This window comes from Oncorhynchus masou, chromosome 32 (assembly GCF_036934945.1).
Source record: "Oncorhynchus masou masou isolate Uvic2021 chromosome 32, UVic_Omas_1.1, whole genome shotgun sequence".
In the NCBI taxonomy this organism is placed as follows: Eukaryota; Metazoa; Chordata; class Actinopteri; order Salmoniformes; family Salmonidae; genus Oncorhynchus; species Oncorhynchus masou.
The window spans coordinates 34455721-34476049 of record NC_088243.1 but is presented as its reverse complement, the minus strand read 5'-3'; the positions used below and the strand labels follow the sequence as shown (position 1 = coordinate 34476049).

The 20329-nt window shown below is 48.5% G+C and overlaps 1 protein-coding gene across 3 annotated transcripts in view; it reads right to left on the bottom strand.

Annotated features, from left to right (window-relative positions):
• The window catches only part of LOC135526000 (rho guanine nucleotide exchange factor TIAM2-like), a 106696-nt gene that overhangs the window by 45859 nt on the left and 40508 nt on the right, over positions 1–20329 (bottom strand). For all 3 annotated transcript variants that reach the window (XM_064954003.1, XM_064954002.1, XM_064954004.1), the window contains 5 exons: positions 19929–20092; positions 16808–17032; positions 13328–13513; positions 12929–13075; positions 8600–8656 (listed from right to left, as the gene is read on the bottom strand). In XM_064954003.1, coding sequence (XP_064810075.1) covers positions 8600–8656; positions 12929–13075; positions 13328–13513; positions 16808–17032; positions 19929–20092 — 779 coding nt within the window. The remainder of the gene's footprint in view (positions 1–8599; positions 8657–12928; positions 13076–13327; positions 13514–16807; positions 17033–19928; positions 20093–20329) is intronic.

Genomic DNA, 20329 nt, shown 5'->3' with positions numbered 1-20329 from the left:
AGAGAGAGAGAGAGAGAGAGAGGGCGAGAGAGAGAGAGCGAGAGAGAGAGAGAGAGGCGAGAGAGAGAGAGAGGGCGAGAGAGAGAGGGCGAGAGAGAGAGAGAGGGCGAGAGAGAGAGAGAGGGCGAGAGAGAGAGGCGAGAGAGAGAGGGAGAGAGGGAGAGAGAGGGAGAGGCGAGAGAGAGAGGGCGAGAGAGAGAGAGAGAGATGGCAGAGAGAGAGAGAGAGAGAGGGCGAGAGGAGAGAGGGCGAGAGAGCGAGAGAGAGAGAGAGATGGAGAGGGCGAGAGAGAGAGAGAGAGAGCGAGAGAGAAAGAGAGAGAGGGCGAGAGAGAAGAGAGGGCGAGATGGAGAGAGAGAGAGGGCGAGATGGCGAGAGAGAGATGGCGAGAGCGAGAGAGAGGGCGAGATGACGAGAGAGAGAGATGGCGAGAGAGAGAGGGAAGAGAGAGAGAGAGAGATGGCAGAGAGAAAGAGAGATGGCGAGAGAGAGAGGGCGAGAGAGGGCGAATAGAGAGAGAGAGGGCGAGAGAGAGAGAGAGAGGGCGAGAGAGAGAGAGAGGGCGAGAGAGAGAGGGCGAGAGAGAGAGAGAGAGAGGCGAGATGGCGAGAGAGAGAGAGGGAGATGGCGAGAGAGAGAGAGAAAGAGAAGAGAGAGAGGGCGAGAGAGAGAGCGAGAGAGAGCGAGAGAGGGCGAGGAGAGGGAGAGAGAGGGCGAGAGAGAGAAGAGAGAGAGATGGCGAGAGAGAGGGCGAGAGAGAGAGAGAGGGCGAGAGAGAGAGAGGGCGAGAGAGAGAGAGGGCGAGAGAGAGAGAGGGCGAGATGGCGAGAGAGAGAGATGGCGAGAGAGAGAGGGCGAGAGAGAGAGAGAGGGAGATGGCGAGAGAGAGAGAGAAAGAGAGGGCGAGAGAGCGAGAGAGAGAGAGATGGAGAGAGAGCGAGATGGCGAGAGAGAGGGCGAGATGGCGAGAGAGAGAGGCGAGATGGCGAGAGAGAGAGGGCGAGATGGCGAGAGAGAGAGGGCGAGATGGCGAGAGAGAGAGAGAGGAGAAGATGGCGAGAGAGGGGAGAGAGAGAGAGAGAGGGCGAGAGAGAGAGAGAGGGCAAGAGAGAGAGAGAGAGAAAATGAAAGAGAGAGAGAGAGAGAGGGCGAGAGAGAGAGAGGGCAAGATGGCGAAGAGAGAGAGAGAGGCAGAGAGAGAGAGAGGCAGAGAGAGAGAGAGAGGAGAGAGAGAGAGAAGCGAGAGAGGGCGAGAGAGAGGCGAGAGAGAGAGGGCGAGAGATGGCGAGAGAGAGAGAGAGAGGGCGAGAGAGAGAGGGCGAGAGAGAGGGCGAGAGAGAGAGGGCGAGATGGCGAGAGAGGGCGAGACGGCGAGAGAGAGGGCAAGAGAGAGGGCGAGATGGTGAGAGAGAGAGGGCGAGAGAGAGAGAGAGAGAGAGGGCAAAATGGCGAGAGAGAGAGAGCAAGATAGAGAGAGGGCGAGAGAGAGGGCAAGATGGCGAGAGAGAGGGCGAGAGAGAGGGCGAGATAGAGAGAGGCGAGCGAGAGAGAGAGATGGCGAAGAGAGAGCAAGATGGCGAGAGAGAGAGGGCAAGAGAGGGGAGAGAGAGAGAGAGAGAGAGATGGCGAGAGAGAGGGCGAGAGAGAGAGGGCGAGAGAGGCGAGAGAGAGAGAGAGGGAGAGAGGCGAGAGCGAGAGAGAGAAGAGAGATGGCGAGAGAGGGCAAGATGGCGAGAGAGAGGGCAAGAGAGAGAGCGAGATGGTGAGAGAGAGAGCGGAGAGAGAGAGGAGAAGATGGCGAGAGAGAGAGCAAGGGCGAGAAGAGGGCGAGATAGAGAGAGGGCGAGATGGCGAGAGAGAGAGAGAGAGGGCAAGATGGCGAGAGAGATAGAGAGAGGGTGAGATGGCGAGAGAGAGAGAGGGCAGAGATGGCGAGAGAGAGAGAGAGGGCAAGATGGCAAGAGAGAGAGAGAGGGCAAGATGGCGAGAGAGAGAGAGAGGGCAAGATGGCGAGTGAGAGAGAGAGAGGCGAGAAGCGAGAGAGAGAGAGAGAGCAAGATGGCGAGAGAGAGGGCAAGATGGCGAGAGAGAGAGAGAGAGAGAGGGCAAGATGGCGAGAGAGAGAGGGCAAGATAGAGAGAGATGGAGAGAGAGAGAGAGGGCAAGATGGCGAGAGAGAGAGAGGGCAAGATGGCGAGAGAGAGAGAGGGCAAGATGGCGAGAGAGAGAGAGGGCAAGATGGCGAGAGAGAGAGAGGGCAAGATGGCGAGAGAGAGGGCGAGAGAGATCAACAGTCAGCGGACAGATCAATAGGTTTCCATTAAACCGATGCAGAAACTGGCAGTGGCTCAAAGTTCAGTGCAGAGATGTCATGCAATTAGCCATTTAGACATCGAAGGGTGGAGTCGTTTCATATAATAACCATCATAATGATGGTGTACACAAGAGGATTGATTACAGGGGGCTATTGGCAGAGTTTGCGAGGAACGTGTCTAGACGGGCGACATCTGCACAGATCTACAAAAAGACTTAGCATCATCATGATAATAATAGCCCCATTTAGTTCTAAGTGCCATCCAGATGATTTCATGTTTAGTGACGGATTAATGGCTGCCTTTCCAGGCTCTTTCCAGGAGACCATCTGAGGCCCTTAGGCCAATTATTCCCTATCCACATTAACAAGGAGGTTGGGGTTAGCATTAATGCTGGGTTGTGTCCTGCCACTGGGCCGCAGAAGCTGCAGTATTTGGCTTTTGGTTGCGACTCCATGTCTCTGAAGGGAGAGAGATTGTGGGCGACGCCACAGTAACACCACAGACCACAGCTGCTATACAGGCTCCACATCGCGAAGAACCACTCAAACATGTTTCAAAAGTCAAAAGGAGATAGACATTTCCAGTTGCTATGGTAAAGGTCTGGAGGAGAGAGGTGGAGGTCTGCCACTCGGAGAGCCAACAGAGTGATGTGTGTGGCTCCTGGATGCGGTCTGTCTGTCTGTCTGCTGGTGTGTCACAGAGGAAAACCTTGGGAGACATTCTCCCCCAGAGACCTGACTGGGAGACTAAGGTCTCTTGGACTCGGTCTATGTTTGTCGGGCATAAACATGCGTCACACTCACACCATACGTTTTACTATCCTTGTGGGGACCTAAAATTGAGTTCCATTCAAAATCCTAGTTTCCCTAACCGAACACGAAAATAGCCCTTATCCCCAGGTCCCAACAAGGGACAATTTTCCTTTTTTAACTATCCTTGTGGGGACTTTGGGGGATTTCACACACACACACAAACACACAAAGTGGCTTTATGACCAAGGTGGCTAGAAAAAAAACATGTACAAGAAAACAGTCATTGAATTTTCCAACAACATGTCCACTTGGAAAGAATAACCTGACAGAACACTGCCAGCATAAAGCCTACCAATGTTTTGGCCAATGTGTTGCTCAAACCTTTGGGTAGACAAGCAACAGAGAGCTGGTTCTTCTACAACTTTCTGTCCTCTCCTGTGGGTTAATGAGGCCATGTTTATACATTCAGAGAGAAAAACGGGTTGTCATGGCAAAGGTTGCATAACATCCACCCTGTCTGTCTGTCCATCTAACACGGTGTGACTGGAAACTAAACGTTCAGTTGGCGCTTGGTGACCAGTCTGCCTCTTCACCTCAAGCCCAGTAGCTGCCGAGTGACTGTGCACTCATTCATGGCCCCAGGCAGGGTTGTAATGGCCTGGTCAACTTTCCACAGGCCAAGCCAAGTCTCAGCCCTCAATGTGTGTGTGTTTGTTTGCAAACCCAAACCTATATTTCAGTATTTCCTCACTTAAGAGGGGAAATCATTTCTAGCAGCCAACCACCATCCGGTACCTTCTAAAATGGAATCAAGAGTAATGGACACTTCATGTCAGCGCTAACCACCACTCCAAAACACTTTCAACTCTGAACAGTACCTTCTAGCAACAGGCTAACATAAAAATACTACAGCTCGGGCAAATCTTCGTGTAACATTGAAATGTACCATTTTTTTTAAACGAGAGGAAATGTATTAACTTCTTATGGATAGGGGGCAGCATTTTCGTGTTTGGATGAAAAGCGTGCGCAGAGTAAACTGCCTCCTACTCAGTCCCAGATGCTAATATATGCATATTATTAGTAGTATTGGATAGAAAACACTCTGTTTGAATGATGTCTGTGAGTATAACAGAACTCATATGGCAGGCGAAAACCTGAGAATAAATCCAACCAGGAAGTGGGAAATCTGAGGTTTATAGGTTTTCAACTCAGCCCCTATTGAATATACAGTGGGATATGGGTTATCTTGCACTTCCTAAGGCTTCCACTAGATGTCAACAGTCTTTAGAACGTTGTTTCAGGCTTCTACTGTGAAGGGGGGCTGAATGAGATGGGAATGAGTCAGAGGTCTGCCAGCAGCCTCAGTCTTGTAACGCAAGACCATTAAAAAGTTACCGCTCGTTCCATTGCTTTTCTACAGACAAATTAATTCTCCGGTTGGGACATTATTGAACATTTATGATAAAAACATCCTAAAGATTGATTCTATACATCGTTTGATTTGTTTCTACGACCAGTAATATAACTTTTAAAATTTTCGTCCGACATTTCCACTAGACTTGCCCGCGCCTCGTGAGTTTTGATTTGTTTACTAAACGCCCTAACAAAAGGAGAAATTTGGACATAAATTATGGACTTTATGGAACAAATCAAACATTTATTGTGGAATGGTTATTCCTGGGAGTGCATTCTGATGAAGATCATCAAAGGTAAGTGAATATTTATAATGCTATTTCTGACTTATGTTGACTCCAACATGGCAGATATATTCTTGGGTTGTGTATGTCGTCTGGGACTGTACTCAGATTATTGCATGGTTTGCTTTTTCCGTAAAGCTTTTTTGAAATCTGACACAGTGGTTGCATTTAGGAGAAATATATCTTTAAATCTGTGAATAACACTTATTTTATTAATGTTTATTATGAGCAAATTCACGGAATGTTTTGGAGGCAAAGCCAAATGTAAACTGGGGTTTTTGGATATAAATATGAACTTGATCAAACAAAACATACATGTATTGTTTAACATGTTGTCCTGGGAGTGTCATCTGATGAAGAATATCAAAGGTTAGTGATTCATTTTATCAATATTTCTGCTTTTTGTGACTCCTCTCTTTGCTTTTTGTGACTCCTCAAATCACTGTATGCTTTCTGTGACTAGTTGCTGACCTAACATAATGTTATGTTCTGCTTCGCCGAAAAGCTTTTTTGAAAGCAGGGAGAAGCTAACATCACCGGCACTTCCTTACCTCTGACCTCACATGCAGTAAGGTGGCGGATGCCTACGGGTAACAAAGTGTGGTAGAAAAGGAGGGATGGGGGCGGCAACAGCACAGCGGCAGAGGAAGGGGGTGAGAGGTCAACTACAGTACAACAGGTCAGAGAGCTGCTGGTTGAATAGAGGCGGTGACAGGTGGAACAGGGGCATGGTGGGGGAATGGGGGTCAGGGGGATCTCACAGGACTGACATGGTCTGTCACAGTCTCTGGAGAGCCAGAGATTTGTACAGGAGCACCATGATGCCATTCATTCCTAAGGGATACAGGTGATGAGGGTTCGCTGGCAGCCACCGTCAGAACCCTCCATATCCCTCATCAACAAGCTGAAGCTCCCCCCCGATATGCAGCATTCCTTCCTAGCCTGTTTAAACAATGTCAACAGATCACCACCCTGTTGAGACAGCTGTGGAGAAGCCCATCTCATAAAAGACCCCCCCCCTAATCCTTCAGTGGGTTATGGGAGTTGGAGATGATTGATTAATAGAACCATTGCTGAAATGAAGATCCAGAAAGACCCAAAAACGGTAGAGAACAAGTCAAAGCCATCAAACAGGAGACAGCGTGTTGACTGGATAGAGAACAGAGAGACAGGTTGAAACGCAAATGGGGCTACAATCAATGAAGCTGGCTCGTCTCTTCTCTGAGCCATTAGATCATTAATCTCTTCATAAATTAAAAATGGCCTCTGGGAAAGATGTGCCCTCATCCAACTTCCGGGTGGAGGGGGAAACAGGTAAAAGATTGTGACACTTTCCCAACAACATTGAAAGCTCGTCCTGAAGAAAGGCCACCTTTGTCCCTTCTTCAGCCACATCCTACTCTGTGGCTGGGTGGAGCATTTGGTGTTAGAGGTGGCTATATGGTTTTAACATCGGCCACATTCACCCTGGTCCGCTACTCTCTGACTCCATCTCAATGCAGAGCTTTGTGTCCAGAGGGGGCTGCCGCACAGATATACTGCTCTCGCTGTGTGTTCATTGTGACCAGACCACCCGTTTGCATGTCAAACTATCTGTCCCATAGATCCCAACACATTCAGGACAAGTTGTTTTGTATGGATGAACAGGGGTGCAGAAGAGCCACAGACAACAGAGGTACAGTGCTGTCTGTGTGAGAGGATTCTAGACAGTATTTGGAATTGCCTGACAACCGGTGTGTTACCAGAGGGGGTTTACAGTTGCATCTACATTATGTTAGCGCTCAGATTGTGAGAATTTGTGGTATTCACTCCCCACTTCCACACTGATAGAGCTTCTCAGCACAGTCTCGCAATATTTTAGAATTATCACCTTCACGTTGTAAAGAGGAGCCTCTAAATACACCACCAGAACAAGTCGGGAGGTTTAACCCCAGCTGCTTAAGGCGTCTGCATAATTCCTATCCCAAACAGTTCGGTGGGGATTCTTCACTAAGGTCTTCGTTGGCATTCAACGAGAGACGATTCCTTTTTTACATGTTTTTTTATTGCGCGACTAAGATCTCTCCGGCAAAACAACGACAAAATGAATGACAGATTTCTTGAGTTGTCTTAGATTCATTTGGAGTATTTTGAGGAAGTGTATACTAGCTACGACGTCTCAAAAAATTGGCAAACATTATTATTGGGCGCTTTTTTCTTGTTTTTCAAGAGAAGGTCTTTTAATCCTCCTGCTGTGTTCTAGTCGAATAAAACCGATTTACAAGTTCTCTCTGAAAAATGTAGGTAATTTAATCAGACTGTCATAAGATTCCATGACTTTGTCCACACAGGGCATCTGAACACACATAATACATTTTGATGATTTTCATTACATTTTGGGTGTTTTATTTAACTTCTGTACACCTGTGGTGTTCCCAGTCAAAAATGACCGGTCATTAGAAATGAATGGGTGAGACTACAATTAGTGTAGAACATTGAGTTCAGGCACATGTCCATTCATCAGATGGAAACACTTCCTCTTCCAGACCCCCACATGCTTGTGTGTTTGAGCACAAACACACACACACCCCTCACACACACACACACCTCACTCCCCTTCTTGGCTTCCATGGCAACCCCCACGGGAACCTTTCCCCAATAGAATCTTTCCCCCACGGGAACCACACCTGTTTGGCATTCTCACAAACAATTGCTGCATTGTTTCAATAATATATAGAAATTTTCTTGCAGCTCTGGTACATAAAGCTTTATTGAGGCCTTGCTCACAATTCATTCTGTGGCAGCACAATGACCAAGCGATATACTGTATGTGAGGCTCTTGATCATATCTTTGATCATGACTCTGGTGAGGAGGAGAGAGTCCTTGTTAAACTTTGACACACAGTAGTCAGTGGTAAATAGCGCAATATGTTATAGTCTAAATAATCCATACATTATGCTTTTTTTTTTTTAACTCAAAAACTAGTTGTATGAGCTCAGGTCAATGAGGCCTACAGGCCATAAATAGCAAATAGAAGTTCAAAACTTATCAACTTAAGTTGATAATATATGTATTATCATGGATTCATAATCAGCTATATCAGCTATAATGGGGCGGTCATTTTGGACCGGGAACACAGAATGAATTAACATGAAACGAACACAACAGGACGGTGAAGGGAGTATGCGAGCACACTCGTTCGGTTCGGCTAGGCACCAGCCGAACTCCGGCATGCTGACGCCTTCAGACAGTGAGGGGTAGAATGTCAGCGTGGGCTTCTATCGGACACGGTGTCTAAAGGTTACTCGTGGGTAAGGCGCTGAAGATGACCAATTGGTTCCGGTAGGTTAAATAACTCACTTTAGAGCTCTATGATCTTGTCTTTGTATAGTATCTCTTCTTGTGGTTTATGTTCCCCCTTAGAACCACTGGGGTGCAGGTTTTTCTCCTTTTGATGTCCAGAAATGGCAGTCGAGTTAGACCACTGCAGATGGCAATAGAGGAATCTCAGCTTTCATCCTGATCACACCCTACGTGAGACACGACATGCAGGCATGACCCCTAACCCCTGACCTGTGACAACACCTGGGAGAAGTCATCACGCGGCTTGTCATCGTAATTCGTAACCATGAAGCTGAGACGCATGTTTCAGCCATATGCACTCACTTAGAAAATCTGGACGGTAGACGATCAGTCAATGAACCATAAGATTGTTTGACACTTGTTTGGTATCTAATCCGAAACAGGCATCAAAAAAGTTTTTTTTTTGTCTTTTAACATTTTGATGTCCATATTTCTTAAAAGGGTCATACAATTTTATGAAGCGGTCATATAAAAAAATGGTAACAGACTCACCTCAGAACTAGTGTGTGGGAGGCAGAAGGCCTGTCCGCCTTCATCACTTTCAAAGATCTGCAACGAAAAGAAACACACATTTGACTTGACTCGTAAAAAAATCCCCTTAGTCATCTATTAAAACAGCAGTGGCCCATAGCAGCAGACGTATTACACAGACACACACACTGTTATTATGTAGCTAATTAAAAAGTGAGCAGTGAGGGCCCGGGGCTTTGATATCATCCCCATGGAGGATGGGGCAGAGGCACAAGGCAGTAATAAGCAGTGTGGAGATACAGAAACAGGACCGAGGATAATAAGACTCGTGTGTGGCAGGAGAAGAGATGAAAGGAGAGACCGCCCACCAGGGCAGAGAGGAGGGTGTGGGACACCTCTCCCTCTCCAGACCCTTTACTCTAGCTCTGGAGGGGGGTATAAATTAGTAAAATATCCATTGTCAACATCAGATGTGCAACTTTTCTGTTTACACATACCACCCCAACAGATCCACAGATGACGCAATCTCTATTGTACTCCACAACTGCCCTTTCCCACCTGGACAAAAGGAACACCGGTGAGAATGCTGTTCATTGACTACAGCGCAGTGTTCAACACCATAGTGCCCTCAAAGCTCATCACTAAGCTAAGGACCCTGTGATTAAACACCTCCCTCTGCAACTAGATCCTGGACTTCCTGACGGGCCTCCCCCAGGTGGTGAGGGTAGGCAGGACATCTGCCACGCGAACCCTCAAACGGGGGCTACGCCTCTTCCCCCTCAGGAGGCTGAAAAGGCATGGGCCTTCAGATCCTTCAAAAGTTATACGTCTACACCATTGAGAGCATCTTGACTGGCTGCATCAATGTGTGGTATGGCAACTTCTTGGCATCTGACTGCAACGCGCCACAGAGGTTATTGAGTACGGCCCCAGTCCCAGCCATGCAGGACTTCTATACCAGGCGGTGTCAGAGGAAGGCCCTAAAAAATTGTCAAAGACTCCAGCCACCCAAGTCATAGACCGTTCTCTTTGCTACTGCATGGCAAGCGGTACCGGATCGCAAAATCTGTGACCAAAAAGCTCCAGAACAGCTTCTACCCCCTTATGCACACTCACTGGACTCGACTCACACACTGCACTGACAACCCAACACACACGCCATACTCTGTTCATTATCTATCCTGATTGCCTAGTCATTTTTACCCCTACCTACATTTACACATTACCTCAGCTACCTCGTACCCCTCGACATTGACTCGGTGCCGGTAGTCCTTGTATATAGCCTTGCTATTGTTCATTTATTGTGTCACTTTTGCTTTCGTCGTACTTTGTAACTCTGCATGGTTGGGGAAGGGCTCTTTAGTAAGCATTTCACGTTGAAGTCTACACGTGTTGTATTCACATGTATCAACTACAATTGGACTTGGACAAATCCACATTCAAAGCCTCCACATGTGAGTGCATCTCTTAGAATACCGTAAATACCACAGTATATAGACAAACAAAATTAGGATAGCAATTCAAATTATACAGGAACTTCTCATCTAAACCATGTTGCACATCACGTTGCACACTTGATTAATGCAAGGGTTTACAAATGTGTGGCTATTTTAAAAGCCTTTAATATCTTTCCTGGGACTAGTATGTGTCGTCAAAGTTGTGTAGTTAGCCCTCTAGGAAGGGTGAGTCTGCAGGTTCAGAGGGATGACCAATAACTATTCTGCTGTACTTCAACCCAGCTAAACCTAAACACTCAGCCTCGCGACAGATGAGACTCGGATGAGAAAGGAACATGGCCTCTCCAGACAGAAAGCAGTAGTAGTGACACATACAGTACTCCACTGACCTCTGTCTACCTAACCCATACTGAATGCAGCACCGAGCAGGCCCTGTTATAGTAGGTGTAAAACCACGGGTTGACTGTTGTAAAGCCAACTCCTTCTAGAAATCTTAAACCTCCTTGGTCTTGTCTACTACAGCACCTAAACCCTGGTCAGGTAGCTTCTAGCGTAAAGCTACACCCTATTGTCTAGCAGAGAGAGGAGAGGAGAGGAGAGGAGAGGAGAGGAGAGGAGAGGAGAGGAGAGGAGAGGAGAGGAGAGGAGAGGAGAGGAGAGGAGAGGAGAGGAGAGGAGAGGAGAGGAGAGGAGAGGAGAGGGCCTGTCCTGTGCTGAGGGAGAGGTTCTGATTTTGGAATGACCAACCAGAGTAAATTGGATTTGGGCTTAGTCAAGGGAGATGACTCAATGTGACGTGGGAGGTGACTAATGTTTATAGTATAGAAGTGGAGAAAGAGAGAGGACAGAGCCAAGGAAAGAGGATATGAGAAAGAGAAAGTAAAGGAGTGAGCGAGTTTGGCATTAAAGATCAGCCTGCTGTCTAAACCCCTCTGTAATAAGCACGTGTCATGAGCAATGGCGTCCCACAGAAGCTCTACTAGTCTCTAGGAAAGATGGGAAACGTATTCTCACACTACGCCAGCCCTGCCCACACTACCCCCAGCCCTGTCCGGTAGTGTGGGCAGGTCCGGCGGTAGTGTGGGCAGGGCCGGCGGTAGTGTGGGCAGGGCCGGGGGTAGTGTGGGCAAGGCCGGGGTAGTGTGGGCAAGGCCGGGGTAGTGTGGGCAAGGCCGGGGTAGTGTGGGCAGGGCCGGGGGTAGTGTGGACAGGACCGGGGGTGGTGTGGACAGGACCGGGGGTGGTGTGGACAGGGCCGGGGGTGGTGTGGACAGGGCCGAGGGTAGTGTGGGCAGGGCCGAGGGTAGTGTGGGCAGGGCCGAGGGTAGTGTGGGCAGGGCCGGCGGTAGTGTGGGCAGGGCCGGGGGTAGTGTGGGCAGGGCCGGGGGTAGTGTGGGCAGGGCCGGGGTAGTGTGGGCAGGGCCGGGGTAGTGTGGGGCGGGGGTAGTGTGGACGGGGCTGGGCAGGGCCGGGGTAGTGTGGACAGGGCTGGGGGTAGTATGGACAGGGCTGGGGGTAGTGTGGACAGGGCTGGGGGTAGTGTGGGCAGGGCCGGGGTGGACAGTATGGACAGTGTGGACAGGGGGGGTAGTGTGGACAGGGCGGGGGTAGGGACCGGGGGTAGTGTGGACAGGGCCGGGGGTAGTATGGACAGCCCTGCCCACACTACCCCCAGCCCTGCCCACACAAGACAACAAATGTACCTGGGGTCATCCTTCTACAACCCCTTTGAAGCAATTAGCCACACGGGAATCAACATCATAGTGGAGCAGAAAAGTATCCCAACTGGAGAGCTACGCTTAGTAGGGAAACCTGTGAAAAAGCGTGGAGCTGTTTTAATATTTAGTGGACTTACACAAACCATCTGTTTGTCGCTGCAGGGCTCGGTACAGCAGGCTGCAGTTTACCACATATGGCTTTTAATAATTCATGCTACATCACTGCTTCAACTAGCCGTGTGCCACCTCGGCCTTCTGCGCTGTGAAACCAAACTGGGTCTCATTAGCTAACCTGCTAGAGCTACCAAACACACCTTAAACAACATCATAACACCACACACACACATATACTGTAGCCCCCCGCAGAGGGGGAGGGGTGAGGAGCGTACTGGGAGGAGCAGGGAAGACCCTGCTGTTGGCATTAAGGACACATGGCCTCTTATGAAGAGGACTAAGGAGAATCAGGGGCAGGAAGTTAGCAGTGTCTACAGTTTAGATGGGTGCTTTATGTTCCCTACAATCACAGATACACCAGTCAGTCAGCTCCAGTGACAGCTACGACACGGCAGGAGAAACATTTATGAATCGACAAAGTGAAGCCTCCCTCACAGAAGAATTACACCAAGGGAAAGATCGTAGTGGTGTCCTCAAAATATTCACCTACTTCGGTCTAGGAACCACACCATTATCTAAAATACATGGATTTTCCTAATAGGCTTGATCATGGGAACCAGGTCTTTTCCTGGTCTTAAAATAGACCACCTACTGTAATGACTCTCCTGGGCAGTACCTTCAGGGTAGAGGGGGGTGGACTGAAATCTACATCAATAAATTATGAACCTGTGTGGAAGTGTAATTACTAACCTGAGAGAATTTACTCCCCCTGTACCTGTGGTTGAAATGCTCTCTGTTTACATAAGAGTGGATTATGCACTTAATACTCAGAGAAAAATATGAGTTTAATAAACAAAATCTTATTGATGGGGGGAAAAGCCCCCCGGGGCCACATTTGAACTTTCTCCAAGAATTGTGAGAAAGTCATGATTTGATTTCCTCGCAGGAGTGTTATGGACTGGGCCAGTGTGTGTGTTCAGTGTGTGTGTTCAGTGTGTGTGTTCAGTGTGTGTGTTCAGTGTGTGTGTTCAGTGTGTTCAGTGTGTGTTCAGGTACTGTACCTGGTCTGTAGACGGCCTCTTGTCGCGGCCCTTCTTGGTGAAGTTGTCGAGACCTTTGAGGGAGGAGAAGAGGCCTCTCTTGTTACGTGATCTCTGGCTCAGGGACATGGAGCGCCGCCTCAGTGTGGCCTCATCCCTGGAACAGATCTGACGACATAACACACCGTCAGTACTAGGATCGAACGCAGCGGCTAGACTTACAGCAATCAACCTGCTTCAACTACAGTCTCCTACTGCAATTTGAGAGTTTACACCTTAACTGAACATCTTTAGCTACTGTAGAAAACCTTTCGCGCCAGACCAGACTTCTAAACGACGAACTCTGGTCAACTAGAGTACTTTCTATATCATTTGGAGAGACAGCCCTACCCCTCAACCTTGCCATATGAAGGGCCTCACCAGTGCGTGGAAGGAGGACACAGAGAAGATACCCAGGCGTCCCAGGGCGGTTTTGGAGGGCCGGCTGGCTGCAGCTAACAGGCTCTTGGGGTTGGGCAGCTCGCCCCCCTGCAGGCTGGCCAGGTAACAGCGCATCCTGAACAGGTCCATGTTAAACTTCTCCAGGTTCTGCTCCCACTGCTGGATCTGTCGGGAGAGCCGGAAGGAGGAGTGGTGATAAGGGACAGTTGGAGAGGTGGGGAGATGAGAACAGGGAGGGAGGGACAGTTGAAGAGGTGGGGAGGTGAGAAGAGGAGGGAAGGACAGTTGGAGAGGTGGGGAGGTGAGAAGAGGAGGGAAGGACAGTTGGAGAGGTGGGGAGATGAGAAGAGGAGGGAAGTTGAGAGAGGTGAGGGGGACAGGTGGGGAGGTGAGAAAAGTAGGGAGGGACAGTTGAAGCGGTAGAGAGGTGAGAAGAGGAGGGAGGGACAATTGAAGGGGTAGGGAGGTGAGAAGAGGGTGGGGTGACGAGGGAGGGACAGTTGAAGAGGCGGGGAGGTGAGAAGAGGAGGGAGGGACAGTTGAAGAGGTGGGGAGGTGAGAAGAGGAGGGAGGGACAGTTGAAGAGGTAGGAGGGGAGTTGAAGAGGGTGGGGAGGGGGTGACGAGGGAGGGACAGTTGAAGAGGTGGGGAGGTGAGAAGAGGAGGGAGGGACAGTTGAAGAGGACGGGGAGGTGAGAAGAGGAGGGAGGGACAGTTGGAGAGGTGGGGAGGTGAGAAGAGGAGGGAGGGACAGTTGAAGAGGTGGGGAGGTGAGAAGAGGAGGGAGGGACAGTTGAAGAGGTGGGGAGGTGAGAAGAGGAGGGAGGGACAGTTGAAGAGGTGGGGAGGTGAGAAGAGGAGGGAGGGACAGTTGAAGAGGTAGGGAGGTGAGAAGAGGGTGGGGTGACGAGGGAGGGACAGTTGAAGAGGCGGGGAGGTGAGAAGAGGAGGGAGGGACAGTTGAAGAGGTGGGGAGGTGAGAAGAGGAGGGAGGGACAGTTGAAGAGGTAGAGAGGTGAGAAGAGGAGGGAGGGACAGTTGAAGAGGTAGAGAGGTGAGAAGAGGAGGGAGGGACAGTGGAGGTGAGAAGAGGAGGGAGGGACAGTTGAAGAGGTGGGGAGGTGAGAAGAGGGTGGGGTGACGAGGGATGGACAGTTGAAGAGCCGGGGAGGTGAGAAGAGGAGGGAGGGACAGTTGAAGAGGTGGAGAGGTGAGAAGAGGAGGGAGGGACAGTTGAAGAGGTAGGGAGGTGAGAAGAGGAGGGAGGGACAGTTGAAGCGGTAGAGGTGAGAAGAGGAGGGAGGGACAGTTGAAGAGGTAGGGAGGTGAGAAGAGGAGGGAGGGACAGTTGAAGAGGTGGGGAGGTGAGGAGAGGGAGGGACAGGCAGAGAGAGGAGATAGGGAGGGGGAGATAGTTTAGGGTGCATTCCATCAAACTGGGATTGCTTACAGATGTGGTGGTAAGGGTGGGGGGTGGCACAAGCTGCCGCTGGGTGAGGGCAGGGTATTAAGGTTGATGATAGTGAGGGGGGGTTGTGGAGTGTGTATGTGGTGTGTGTGTGTGTGTGTTTAATGCAGTCTCTCTTATTCTCTGCAATAAAAGTCATGGAAGGGAGGTGCCAAGCACCAGACCACCATATAACCCTCCACCTAAATACACACAGCAAACTCACCAACAAGCACACGCACAGAGAATGAACACATGCCCTTTTAACACTAAGTATGAGAGGGTGCTTATTTTGTTAGCTTCGGAGGTTCACTTTAACGAGAAAACCGTGGAGTTAAACGACTCTCTATATAATTGACTTTAATAGTGCTGGTCTGAAGAAAGTTCATTTACAATACAGAACAGTATGGAGTCCTTCCGTGAAGGCTGATTCACATTGATGGAATTCTTCATGGTTGGGAATGACTTGGGGAGGGGAGCTGTCTGAGCCTAGAACATTCCACCATCACAACAACAGGACTGCAAAGACCAACAATGAGCCTGTTGCACAATGCTGTGTGTTCAGACAGCGCTAACACACGTCAGCCGAATGACATGATCAACATCATGCCCTTCAGGAGCCAATGTGATCCTGGTGTACAGACATCTAGTGTATGGGCATGTGTCATTAATATAGTGTCATCCCAGGGTCAGAGCCTGGGCAGGGCTGTCCTAACCGTCATGCTTGGTAAATCTGCTGAGATAACCCTGTATCCCCATGGCTTCTCTAAAGCCATAACAGTGGTGTATTCTGGGAGACAGGAGAGGATACAAATGGGGAGACAGGCAGATTAAGGATTTGATAGTTGATACTGTTTAATATTGGACACTGCATCGTCACAAATGGATGCGCCACACTCAAATGTCTGATTGATTCTGACAGGCAACGTTAATCCGTCATCGTATCAAAGAAGCATGGCCATTATCGGATTGAGAATCAGAGAGGTATGTATGTGTGTCTCTGTGCAGCTGGCAAAACCTGGACTAAGGCAGAGAGACGCTATCATCACAGTGAAGGCATGCTGCACCCATCTGGCATTAGAGAAATCCTACCTAGTCTCTATTTAGTCCCATATCAGGCCCATTAAAAAAAGCAGGAATGGGCCTTCCCTTAGAGATACAGCCTCCTTTGATGTTCCTCTCCAACATCTTTTCTCCCCCCCCGCTGGCACTGATTTTGAGAAGGGGGAGGGTAGACATCAAAGTGCCCCTTGTAGCACCCCCTGCCCTCTGACCTCCCCTCATCATCAGCCGTGGGCGCCCGTCTCGGGGCCTAACCCCACCCTTTCCCCTCTGACCCCATCATTGGCTCCAGAGTGCTCTGTCCCGAGGTGCCGTGATAGCTAACGTGGAACAGACACTAAGTCAGTTGGGAAGACAGACACTGCCCTCCATGTCATTCCCATGAGCCATTCATCTTTTTCGCGTTTTCAGATGTTGAGTTCTCATGTCTTGCAGTGGAAGTAGATTCCCTATAAATCTGATATATACTCTTAAGTAGGTGGGGAGTTGATAAGCTAATATTTAGCCATCGCCGTTACATGTACAAGACAGTTTTAGCTGTGGGAGAATCAGTGATTGGTTCTGGTTTCTCTCCTCAGTCAGGCTGTTTACAGGGGATAACGCATGTTAAGAGCCCATTGTACACAACATCTGGATTCCCAATATGATGCAATGGGAAGAAGCAGCCTGCCTCTTCTCTCCCCTGAGTATGTGTTTTGACGGCCACTGGCTACATATAGGCCACTTCTACCGCTTCCAGAAATAAGACATGGGATTTTAGTCGCATGGTGTGATTCACGTCACATATTTTTAGGGCTGCTAGACTCCCAACAAAACAACCTTAACAGAACAGAACAGGACATTAAAACAACAATGAAAACATGTTTATTTCAGGGACACTAACCAATACTTCCCTGTGACACCACAACACAATCACTATAACAACCGCCGATCCTCATCATCCTCCTCACCTGGTTCTCGATGGCCTTCCTGTTCTTAGGGTCACTGACGATGGACAGCTGCAGCTCAGCCATCTTCTTCATCTTGCCGTCCATGTCTACCTTCTGCAGCAGGCCTCTGATCTGGCTCCTCAGCAGACGCAGCGTGTCCTCCTTCCCATGGCGCTTAGCGAACAGAGAGGCACTGGCAGAGTGGATGGCTGTCACCCAGTTCTCCATGTCTGTCTGGTTGCTGGCCTGAACACACAGAGGTGAAGGTGAGACATTAGACGATGGAAGATTAGACCATAAAATGTACAAACTAGATTATTACGGTAAAATAATCTGTTCTCAACGGTTATGCGATGGTATGAGCACTGCAGGACGCAGCGATGATAGTGACGTCATGAACGACGTGTTAAGGGTTGGGCTCTAAATCCGGATGATGGACAGCTATTACGCATATTGTGTTCCTATACTCCTCACGGCATTTCACCACAATATCAGATTTCCCCAATCTATGGGATAATAAGTAACTTCAGTCAATACAGTCAACCTAGACAAAAATTACCAGAGGACATGGTATGAAATCTGCTAGAAAGCTGAGGGAGGAGTGACTCGTGCAGGACACAATGAGAGAGAGAACACAGGGTTCTACAGTGCTCCAGTTTAAACCGTCAGTGGTTTCCTGACCTCTTAAAGATTCTCGAGAAATGTTAAGTCCACTTCACCATTTTACTAGCTTCACCCCGAACACCACAACTGGGATTTCATGCAATACACTCAGAAAAAGCTCAGAAACGTGAGAGAGGAAAACTACCGGGGGGGCAAGTCAAGGCCTCTAGAATCTCTGTATCCAACAGAGAAAACAAGGTCAGGGAGTCAGATGCTCTTCAAAATATGAACACAAACAGAAACCTTCCAGCTGGAGTTGAAATCTTCTCCATATAATCATTTACGAGTTAGAATCATGAACTTGAACTACTCGATTATACAGCCTAAAAATACACAACAAGTGTGTGCGAGTGCGTATGTGTGTAACTACACTTGTAAAACATCTCCATCCACTATTATACAGCCTGAACATGCTGAATAGCGTGTTTGTTCGCCTCACACTGGGGATTCATACTTTCCTGAAAATCTACCAAATTTCAATACCGGGAGCAATTCATATAAATATATTCATATTTCTCCCGAGAGTCACGGGAAATGCAGCAAAAATCAGAAGTGCACATTTACAGCTTTTAAAACCAAGATGCCAGAGCTCTCGGAATAAGAGGGGCGTGGCGCCAGGTTACGCAAAGGTTTCAGAGCAAATTAAACTGATATTTAGTTATTACAGAGTAAATATCTTTGTTCGTCAATGACCTTGTTGTGAATTATGAAACAGGCCATTCAGAAATTCCTCAATTAATTCAGCGCATTTCTAAGACACTGCATCTCAAGTGCAAGAGGCATCACTGCAGTACAATTGGCCCAGCGCCGTCCGGGTTTGGCCAGGCGAGGCCGTCATTGTAAACAAGAATTTGTTCTTAACTGACTTGCAAGAGTTAAATAAAAGGTTCTTCTTTTATTTTTAAGAAAAACAATTCGGCAGAAGGTTCTCTTGACACAGAGCGCCTCCCGAGTACAGCGTTGTCGAAGCATTAAAACTTTGTAACGGCAGTCCAAAAAGGAAGTGAAATGGCCAACGTTGCGAAGCTTGCTAGATAAACCTCCGTCAATATGGAAAAATATAGATGTAAAAATATAGATTATACATACAGCAGATCAGCTCATGAATAACGGGGAGAGGAAGAGTGGACATAGTTTAAATATCAAGGTATCTTAATGAGGAACAACTCTTGTTTTAAAAATACCCATTTCTACTCCCATACCGTTGGTTGATCGCACATTCTCTACCCACACTCTCATACGGGCAGGAAGTACGAGACAGTGCAGAGAAGTAGGAGAAACGTCATCGCGGGATTTTGAATAGGCAAGAGACATGCTTTGATAATACAACCTATGGATTAAAAAAAATAACGGTTTTCATACGAGACAGGAGTCAGGATTTGGGGCTTCAGTGGGATTGGGACTGGATAGGAATATAGCCTAGACTCTATGACAGGAGACAATAGACTTTTCCCTGATGCCTCTGAATTGTTAACAGACTTCATGGTCTGACAGAGATGCCTATGTAGTGGATTGTGCAAAGACCTATCAAATGTGGGACTGTCTGAAGGGTCACAATGTCAGCTCAAAGAGGCACACATACTTTTCTAGTCTATACAGTAGAGGTTTCCTGAAGGGTTCATTTACTGCATTCTGGCTGCATGTGCAGTCTGCCGGTGTCTATTATGCGCGTGCTGTCAATTTATGGCGACTTTGTGTGAAGTAAATACGCTAAAGAATCCCATTAAACAACCTGTTTGGATAATGTACATGTTTTGCTAATCTGATGCTGAGCATGTTGTGGAATTGCATTCATTCTGACATTGGGGGAAATGTTCATTTGCCGGGTCTTGTCCTTTTATTTTTTCCCGGGAAATGTGAAGTGTTCCCAGGACAGTGCTGGAATCCCAGTTACCCATGTTAAATCGCAAAATGACACAGTCAGTGTAATCTAGCAGCAGACAAAAACCACTGTGGACACGTCACCAGAACACGTACCGCTTGACTGGCCAAGCAGGAAGAGGCTATCAAACCAGGTTAGCTGCCACATCAGCACAGGACACACGTTCCTTTCAGGGTACACAAAACGTTCCCCACTAAGTGACAGCTTCTGCTCCTCAATTGTGTGTTGAATTAGCTGGAACACTTAACTTGACAGGGAGCCGAGCAGAGCGATGGGGGAAATCCGACCGTCAACACCACGACGTGCTCAGGGAGCTAACGCCGAACTAACGCTACGCAGGCAGTAACTGTGGACGAGTGACCAGCTGGACTGAGCAATGCAGTTCAAACAGTGGTAGTATGACCTAGTGTGACCTCTGTGAGCACATGGCGACGTACTGTATGTATACAAAACACGTGGATTTTTTCCAGAACAGACAGTTTAGCATCTACAAGCATCTACAGCTTCACCGGCATCTCCATCAATTGGGGTAACTACTGTTGGCATCTACAGTACTTTGTTCAGTTTGGGAGAGTGAGGTAAGTCGGCACGCATCACCTGGAAGAGGTAGACATCGCCGTAGTTGTTGCTGAGACAGAAGACGTTCTCCTTCTTGGGGTGCTCGGGAACGGCCTGGACGATACTGTCCTCTGCGAACAGGGCGTAGCGCGGAGACAGCTCCTGCTCTGGAGAACCCTTCCCATAGAACAACAAGGTACAACCTGCAGGGAGAGGAAGAGGATGGTTGTTAGAGGGAGGAAGATCACACCTCAGAAGAATGACTTCAAACGGTCATTTATTTGTCTCTGCTGATCTTGAGTCATTTTACAGTAGAGTGGAAGGAAGGCTGAGGGTGCACATACCCATTTAGCACCTGGTCTGAGGTTTACCCATTTAGCACCTGGTCTGAGGTTTACCCATTTAGCACCTGGCCTGAGGTTTACCCATTTAGCACCTGG